At 37.9% G+C, this 10,060-nt stretch overlaps 1 protein-coding gene across 1 annotated transcript in view; it reads left to right on the forward strand.

Moving 5' to 3' along the window:
• The window catches only part of LOC106527772 (plexin-A2), a gene marked incomplete at its 5' end in the record, with an annotated part of 281,724 nt that overhangs the window by 187,580 nt on the left and 84,084 nt on the right, over positions 1 to 10,060 (forward strand). Inside the window, 2 exon segments of the mRNA XM_014022759.1 lie at positions 129 to 280; positions 6,910 to 7,027. Of these exon segments, the coding sequence (XP_013878213.1) occupies positions 129 to 280; positions 6,910 to 7,027 (270 nt within the window).

Genomic DNA, 10,060 nt, shown 5'->3' on the forward strand with positions numbered 1-10,060 from the left:
ACACACACACACACACACACACACACACACACACACACACACACACACACACACGAGCAAAAGTGTTATGTTCCAATCTACTTTTTAGCAGTAAACATTTCTTACAAGTTTGTTTTGTACCTCTACAGGTGACCCCAGTGGCTGGACCACCAGAGGGAGGCACRCGGGTGACTATATACGGCACCAACCTTGGTCTAGCGTTCTCCGACTTGGTGGACAATGTCGATGTGGCGGGTGTCAGATGCACCCCTGTAGAAGATGGTTACATCATTGCAGAACAGTAAGTCCCACAAACAAGATTAGTGTGAGAGACGTTTATTTTCAAACTCTTCTTGTTACTCATTTGTTGAATGAAAGCAGTTCCATCTGAATTGTTAGAGGTACTTAACATATTTATTTTATCAAGTTAACTGTCAGCAGCTGCAACACTGAGCACCATCAAGCTAGCACAGGGCTTTTCAATTGGTGGCCTGTGGGCCACATTCAGCCTACAGGTGACTGACGTCTTTGCTTCAGAGATTAATGAACCAATTTGTGGACCAAACTCCCACATTTCTACTTTAATTACTGCAATTGTAAAGGCTGGTTAAAAAAACATTTCAATGACAGTTAAAACTACAAGCAGTTGAAGACAAAACTTAGATAAGTAAAAATAAAAGTGGTTTAAAAATTTGGCAAGTCAGAGATGTTAAAATTATAAATTGTGTTGAATAGGAGGCGTAATGTGTTATTTTTGTTTTTAATGTTGTTTTAATATTATAATAATAGCTGTCCTGTAACCAGAGAGTTGTGATCCCCTGTTCAGCTGTCTCAGTCATTGTGTCCTTGGGCAAGATACTTCACACACCTTGCCTACAGATGGTGGTCAAAGGGTCCGGTGACACCAGTTTGCCTCAGGGCAGCTGTGGCTACAATGTAGCTTACCATCATCAGTGTGTGAATGGGTGAATGACTAGTGTAAAGCAGTTTAGGGTCTGTTGGGGCATGATAAAGCTTTCTATAAGTTCAGACCATTTACATTTTTTACCATAATATCATTACTTTTATTACATTGGGTTCTGTATGTTGTATTCATGATTAAATGCACCAAAATAARCAAATTCAAAGGTAACAGATCTTTGTGATACTGGTTTATTTRCACAATGACAATGCAGTAATTGTGGGCCCTGGAGCAATTTAGTTGTTTAGCATGTTGTCTGGATCTGTAAACAATACAGTTTTTACCCAGTTCTTCTGGTGGGAAAACCTCAAAAACTGTTAAACATTTTAAACAACAAAAATCGTGCTATTGTTCTGAMCACCACAAGTAAATGGGCAACTTGTGGGAAACACTGTGGTGTAGTGTGGGAATAGCAGTAAAACAATGTTCTCACCATTTCAAAATTATACACAAAAAGTTTCTGCTTCAGTATTGAGCTAGACAGGATCAACTCTATTCCATGTGAAATATTTTACTGTTCTGTAATACAGAGGTAAAAACATCAGATCATTCGTTAAAAAGTATATAATCTGCTGGTTTGTACATGACTTATTCTAATAAACTCTAAATGCTTCATGTACTGAATATGGAGACTGAATCTGCCTTTCCCTCCATCTTTTACCTTTAATGGAGACTGGAACAGGTCCCAACAGTTTGGTCCTAAAATTCTACCTCTGTGGCACCCTAGCCCTGTTTCTCTAACTGCTCCTAATATCCAGTCAGCGACAATCCCACAACAGCTGTGTGTGTTTACTTGTGTTTGCCTCCCTAATTGTCTCATGCTGAGCATACATCACGTTAAATCCTGTCCCATTCACCCTGAACTAATGAAACATGGCCCACGCTTCACAACTAGCCTGCCTCCCTCTTGGCTAGATGTGCAGATGTGTGTTGACTTAGAGCCAGTGCCTCATGGATGTTTAATGGCCTTAGGTGATGTGGGCCTCACTTGGTAAACAGAAGGACGCTATATATGTTTATGTATGTATATATGGATATAAAAGGTTAATATAAAAAGGTTCAATGGTTTTAAAAAATAAAAATTAGGTAGATTATGTTTTTGATGTTACTATTCTTCTTGACAATAAATCCTATCCCGCGTACCTGAGGGGCAGCACCTGCAGGTACCAGTAGCTCAAAACAAATGTTGATAGCAACAGAAAAAAAAAGCTGTTTGGCAATGCCACAGAGGATTTGGCAATATTTTCAAGTGTGCAAACCACGTCCTCATCTCTAGTGCTCACCCCACAAATGCATGTTCTTGAAGGCCCTGTCACACAATAATGGTTTTATTTGCCAACTTACGAAAAAAAATTCCACTAAATTACTAATAAAAAATAGATACATAATCAATTTGTTAGCATTACAGTAAGAGGCTTCCAGTTGATTTTTTTGTAATTCCATTTTAAATGTAGATGTCTCCAAACTTTTCATAAATTGGCATAAGTTGTCTAAAATGTCATAGTGTGACAGGCACTATTTCAGAGGAAAATTAAAGGGGCTTTCCTACGGTATGAAGCATTGTTACAACAAAGAAACAACCTATGTAACACAAATGCACTGGTGGAAGGTAAAGCTCATGTCAGTTTATTTCTAAAATAAATAMATTTCTCAATATTTTGCACCATCTATCTTTGACTAGTTTACAAGTCCTAACTGATGAAAAACAGACCCACAGCATGATGCTGCCACCACCATGCTTCACGGTGGGGATGGTGTTCTTAGTAATATGAGAGGTGTTAGGCGTGTGACAGACATAATGTTGTCCTTGATGGCAGAGTGGGGCAACAAAACAGAAAAAAATGACAAAGTGAATGAATACTTTTTCAGCCCACTGTTTATAATTCCCTACCCACTCACTTCAGTGTTCAGTTATAATATCACTTAAAGCAGTTATCAAACAATCCAATAGAGTCCCACTGTGAAAGAGAGATGTCACACAGATAAAAAAATAAAACATGCTGGTAGRGCTGGGCGATATGATCAAAATTTTATATCACGGTATTTTCAACATTTTCACCGGTTTCACTGTATTTGATGGTATTTTTCTTTTCATCACAGCTCAGCTGATAATAAAATGTACAAACCCTGCTTATTGACTTTTTTTTCTTTTACTGTACCTCTGTCTGTCGCTGTTTCCCTCCTCTGTGTCTGTTCTTCTCTGACTGGTGGTTGGAGACAGTAGTCACGCATTTTGGTCCAGTCGTGAAGGAGGAGGGTAAAGAAAAAATTATGATCGGGTTTATTGTTTTATGTTATTTATTAAAGCTTATCAGCACGACTCACCTTGCACACCAGTCAATTCCAACTCCACTACGAACTACTTCCTGTGGGCTTTTCACAATAGAACCACGTTAAGTCTCCATCAGCATAACGTCTCCATATTAACTAACCRCGTTAAATCTAACTGTGCACGTCACTGAAGAGGTGTTTACTACATTCAGCGACGGCGAAAATGGGATTTTTTTAAACATCAGTCAATATAAGCAGTGGAATCGCCACTCGCAGCTGCAACTAGCTGCTCCAAACATTAGCATGCTAATACATAGCGGTGCAGCAAGGAAAAATGTTCCCCGGGAAACAACATTTCACTGGCAGTCGCGACGAAATGTTCCGCTATTTAAACCGGAATGTCTGGTATTCAAAAAATTCATATATAACAAAAATAAAAACCGGTATTCGGTACAAAACAGTATACCGCMCAGCYCTACATGCTGGCATATATATGCTATCACAATCATGGCTCYCAGGAACCTTTAACCCTAATTTTTTTGGCTTATGTTTGCCTTCATGGTGGAAACACCTAGCCACAGCTCCATGAYTWACTCATACATCCTAAAATGAGTACAATACAGATGCCATTCACTCGCATCATCTTCTTTACTGCTAACATACTGCTGAGTTWAATACAAACATACAGGAACTTTTCTGTGGTGAAGTGTCAAAGATGAAGGAGTTCAGAACATGCAGCGTGTCGAAGGCTCCAAACACTGACTGGCCAGTTGTGATTAAAATTTACAATGTACCACTTGGCTTTAGCGGACAATTTGTCAGCAGCACAGTGATCTGACAGCACTGTAATCTGAATGGGGSAACTTGGCAATTCGTTTACAGTATATGGACTTGGAAAAAAAAAACATGATTGGCTCAAAAAACATCTAACATATGACTTCTTTAGTATAACTTTGAAGACACTGGTGGGATGGTGTTTTGAGCTGGGCTTTCTTCCAAATGTCTTTAGGGTCAAAACGGTTTTATTATGAGCATGCTCTGGTCTTACTGTTTGTGGTTGTTTCCAGACATATTTAAGTCTCATGAAGGACTGAACACATTTTGGAAATAACATTCATATTCATATTTGCTCCGTRTTGTATCAAAGCCATTCTTGCTTTGAAAGAAAAGTCATGTTTGTGTTTATTGCAGTTAAGTTAGTGTTTGTTTTCTGATACTTGTCAGTCACGTGCTTCACAGTATCCAAATTGAGCTTCCATTAGAGAGAATTCCAATTTTAAAAATAACCCTTTTTTTGCCAAGATACAAAGGGGGGAATACATTTGAGTGGTCAGTTTTTAAAAGGTAAACATGTTTTCTAAATTTGTATGTTAAAGAACAAATAGAGTAGAGAATTCAGGTGAGGAGGAAAGTAAATTTCTAGAATAAATCTTCTTTTAGCCACCCTCTGCYACCTGTTTCCCTCTACGCCACCAAACCCTTCCAGTCATTTGTCGTAATTCAGGTAATCGCCGCCAAAGAAACAATACATCTGCTGTGCTTCGTMAGCTCCCCTCCTACCTTGCCCTGCCATCTGCCACACTTCCCATTCTGTCTCCTTTCCCTCTCTGTGATTGCTTCTTGTACTTTTTCTACTGCCTGGCACTAGTGATCAATACACATCCTCACTTTATTATGTCATTTGATGTAGCCCCTGCTGTGCTGAGTGTCACCCGATCACCTGGTGTGATGGAGGTGTATTGATCTGACTGCCAGTTTTACATTAAACTTGCACCACAGGCAGAGCACTGGCAACATCAGGGGGTTGGTTGTTGGTGGAAAATTTACTTCAGTCAGGTCTGATTGTGTTGAAGTACTAAAAGAAGGAGGGGCGTTGGTCTCATTTAAAGAGTGGTGTCGAGGGTCAATGTCTGAATGTGTGCTGCAATGCAATGACTGAAACTCTAAGATGAGATTGCAATTAGGCTACAATATAAATCAATATAAAAAAAAGTGAAATCAACTTATCAGTTGGAAGTTACAATATTAATTAAAGAACAAAACAAGAATGTTTCTGAAGATCTGTTGAAGGGCRACAGTGCAGCTACTGCCACAAGTTCAGCCATGCATCAGCTGCCTTCTCTAAAGCCCAGAAGTCACTTGGGACATACCTTAGTAAAAATCTAAGCTGACAAAAAGTCCAACATTTTGACTGAATAAATTGGGCAAAACGAATCAAGATTATAATAAATGTTAAACTGCTTCCATTCATTTGTTGGGGTCATCATTGTAACCACACACCTGTGCTGCTCTCTTTTTGACAGCATTTTGAAAAGTCAGGCAGAGAGAAACACAGCCTCAAACAGTCACTGTTCAGAAAACTGCAACAATTCCTAAACGGTAAATGGACTGAACTTAAATAGCGCCTTATCAAGTCCATTTGGACCCCAAAGTGTTTTACACTTCAGACATTCACACATTTACACACTGATGGCAGTAAGCTACATTGTAGCCACAGCTGCCCTGGGGCACACTGACAGGAGTGAGGCTGCCATGCAYCGGTGCCACCGGACCCTGTGACCACCATCAGTAGGCAAGGCGGGTGAAGTGTCTTCCCCAAGGACACAACGACTGAAACGGATAGATCGAATCGGCGACCTTCCGGTTCCAGGACGACTCCCCTAACCACTCCACCACAGCCGTCCGTAAAGAGAACAGAAGCATCTGATTTATTTAAACTATTTAATTTAAACTACAGTGTTTTATATAGGAGATACTGTATGCCAGGTTAAACAGACCTTTCAATAACAGTTTGAAGATACATTTCTGAGCTCAAATTCAATGGACGTTGATGATAATTTGGTTGTGTCTACTCTACTGTGATAGAAACACTGGGTGAAAGAAGACAAAAATCATCTACATTTTTATTTATAAAGATTGTCAAAAATTGAAATGGTTTGTTTGCAAATATTTTAGACATATTAAACAGCATCACATTCAAAGTTGAACTTTTAGTGATAAAATTCTAAAAATAATCTTAGGATTTGAACTGTGAGTGTCTATAAATCAGAATACCAATTCAGTTGCGTAATTTTCAACTTTCTGTGATCTGCTAATTAGTTGTGTTTTTACTGTTAAGTGTGTCTAACTTATAAAACTTCTGTGGGGTTGAATTTTCTCATATGTTTTGTCAAATAAAATTTTGTGCATGTTTTTGTGATTTTGTTTCTGCCAAATTCCATTGTCACTGACACTTCCAAAAGTGATAGCCCTTTATTCTTAATCAGGACAAATATTTTTATGTGTTTGTGTTTTTTCAGGGTTACAGCAGAAGTAGCAAACCAAAAATTGTGACAAAAATGGAAGAATAATAAGGCTTTAGTCCTTATGAACTGGCAACGTCATTTTTTTTAGTTTGTCATCTTTTGCTATGACCATCAAAGATTTTCTATTACTAGTACACCAATGTGTGCGCAGTTCCTACACTGGTTTTTAATGGCACCAAGTATTCTCAGGTGGTCTCCCATCCAAGTGACAATCAGGCTCAAACCTGCTTCACTTCTGACATCAGATGAGATCTGGCATAATTAGGCACTTTCTCAGTGGCATGATTACAAAAATAGTTATTTAACCTATTTTTTTTAGCTGCCGCTTATATTGTATTTTGAAAATAAAGATAAAAGAATTCAGTCTCCTCATTTGTATCTTTTTTTTTCCAGAATCGTGTGTGAGATGGCTGCTGCTCCACCAGACAGTCGGCCTGGTTCAGTCCGGCTGTGTGTTGGCGAGTGCAAACCGGAACTCAAGACTCAGTCGATACAGCACTACTCCTTTGTGGTATGGGTGCATTCACACAACACAGTTTTCTACCCAGTAGGAATGTTTTAAAATGCTTGTTTGGTTTGCTGTAGTCACTGTGTGGCAAAACTAAATAGCTGGATGTAAAACTAAAGTTCAAATGTAGACATTTCAGCAGGAGGATTTCACATGCAAATGAACTGTTTGGGGGGCCTCAGGCAAATAAAGACTTTCTAGTTGTCATGCCAACTGCCTGTGTAATTATGCAGCTCTCTGTTTGCTTCTAAGTTAGTTTGAAATAATATTATTTGATTGACACCACACGGTTTTCATTGTGCCCTTATTAGCATTCTTCGCAGGTCTTTTATTTGTATTGAAATTTTATGGCTAAAATTGTATCATATTAACATTTTTACTACTGATTTTTACATTTTAATCAAGTGCTACAAGTTTGTTTGCTTTTAGCAACCMAACAGCTGAGTTATATTCCTTAAGTGATTGATCAAAACTCTTACCACTTGTCTTTTTTATTTTAAAAATAAAAGCAAATTGGAGTTTTATTTAACTTTGTAAGGAGCTGCTCATTCAAACTGAGAAATGACCAATGACTGAAATGAATCTCATTTAGATCAAAAATGGAAAAATGTCTAAAGTGCATCCAGTGTATCRATAAATCCATCTTTGTTGAACTGAAGGCATTAGCTGCACAGTATGATGCAGTCTTAATCTGCTCAGTATTTTTATTACTTGCAGCTAAAGTCAAATGGAGAAAAATAGTTTTGCTCTCTGTGAGTTCTGTTTGTCTCTCTGTTTGGGGCCAGGCAGAAAGGGTCAGTGTTGGGGTTCAAGTTGTGCCAATAGATGGAAACAACATGATTYATGTCTTGTTCTCGTTGAGATTTAAGAAATTTAAAGGTATCCAACCCCTGATATTTACCTGGGCCTGTATTTGTTAAACTTCTTAGAGTGGAATTTTAGACTTAAATGCTGAACATTTCTTAGATTTGCTTCTACTCTCAGTCTTAAGTGTAAAAGCAAGTTATCAAAATTCTTAAGTCTAAGAATCACTTTAACTCTCCTAGATATTTAAGTGTGCTCCAGAGGACTCAGAAGGTTGAGAGTTGCCACTAGGGGTCTGAGATGGACTGATAGCTAAGATGTTTTTTACACTTAAGTCCCTTCTTAACAGCATTCTTAAGAGTTATTCTAAGAAGTTTGATAAACATGGGCCCAGGCAGTCAATGAGAGTTTGGACAGAGCAAGTATCAGTGTGCTTCAGAGGGAAGTAAATTTGACAATTATTTGACCACATGTCATTTTGTCATTGGTATAGAAAYGAAAAGGGATATCAAATTTACAAAACATAGCACCTAATGGCAGCAAATGTAAAGAAAAGAGAAGAGGTACAATAATGACATTTCCATATAATGGAATTTTAATGAAACTCAATTCATAAACATTTGGATTTGACCCAATTAAAGATAGCCACATGCCTATAACATCACAGGTTAGGGTTCATGATCATTTTCTCTAGACCAGAGGTGCCCTAAGTGGGGCCCACGGGTCAAAATTGGCCCACCAAGCCATTTGATTTGGCCCACCAGCAGTCCTGGTTACTCGATTGTAATTATGTTAAGATTAGATAGAAAATACAAGTCACTACAAGAGACATTTAGATTAGATTTAAATCCATATCTAGATTTTCACACCTTAAAAGACCCCATATCCTCAAATTTTAAATTATGAAAAGTTCCATGAGCCTTTGCTGCCCGAGCATGGGCATGGGCTGAAAAACCCCCCCAAAAGAAAACAAAAGAATGTGGGCAACCACACGGGCTGCTTGCTTAATCATAAACAAACAACTTTACTTAAGAAGTAATTGCATTTTTTATACTATTGCATTTGACCCTTGGCCCTTAGGTTGATTTTAATTTTAGCCTTCTCCGGAAAAAAATGTTTTTTTAATTTTGGCCCTCTCAGGAAAAATGTTTGGGTACTCCTGCTCTAGACGGTTGGATATTTTTTCTCATCATGGTAATGTAATGTAAAAGACAGCTAAAACATGGAATCCCCTGACCACAGAAAATGTGTACTCACACCTTCACAACCAAGAATGTTTTCAAAAGGGTGGCCAGATGGAGCCACTGACAACCTTATGGTGATACACCAAAACCAAAAGCCATAACAACAAATTTAGTTGGTTTGTCTGTTTTTGTTACATTTTTTTTTATTTATGTTGTCACATATAGTATAGGGTATTTGAAAGATTCTAAAAATACTCAAATTTAGGAGTAAATTTAGTCTAGAGCTAACAAAACACAGATTTACCTAAAACTTTTCTGGAATAAGATTTTTTTTGGATCAGATGAGATCAAACTGATTTAGTTTATGGAAGTTTATGGTAGTATAAAAAATATATGAAATTTTCTAAAATGTAAATAATTACCATTTGCTTTCAACTTGTTGAGTTGATGTATGCCTGTCTCTGTTCCACCTTCATCTCACAGATTATCTGCTTTCCCATTTGCACTTGCTCATATACCTTCACACTTAGCACTTCCGTTACGATTAACAATAGTCTGTAATTAGCTGTTTTCAGAGCACCTGATTAAATTCTGCCTTCTGAAATTCACACATAAATCTAGCAGATTTGAGTTAAGTCATTGTGGAGACGCTTGGCTTTGCAATCTGTTACCTTTTTCTCTAATCAGTGATACAACTGTCACTGTGTGAAGAGTTCCTCTAGGATTTCCTTGCAGAGCCAAGAACTGCCTCTTCTTAAAATCCCAGTGGATTGCAGGTCAACTAAAAAAAGACAGTTCTACAGAGGGTTTTTAAATGTTCAAGGAGACACACTTTATATTTAAAAATGTAGTGAAGGGACAGTGTACAATGAACATTTAGTTTATAAAGAATGTTTTATGTTTGTCAAAAATAAAGAATGTGCTTTTCTGTTCTCATGCATGTGCGCTCTGTTGCATGTCCCACATGATGGGACAGCGTCACATTTATATTTGTCCATCTGTCAATGCAGCGGCGCCGGATTCATTTTTTTAGGTGGGGGATCCGACG

This window comes from Austrofundulus limnaeus, unplaced genomic scaffold, assembly GCF_001266775.1.
Source record: "Austrofundulus limnaeus strain Quisiro unplaced genomic scaffold, Austrofundulus_limnaeus-1.0 Scaffold342, whole genome shotgun sequence".
In the NCBI taxonomy this organism is placed as follows: Eukaryota; Metazoa; Chordata; class Actinopteri; order Cyprinodontiformes; family Rivulidae; genus Austrofundulus; species Austrofundulus limnaeus.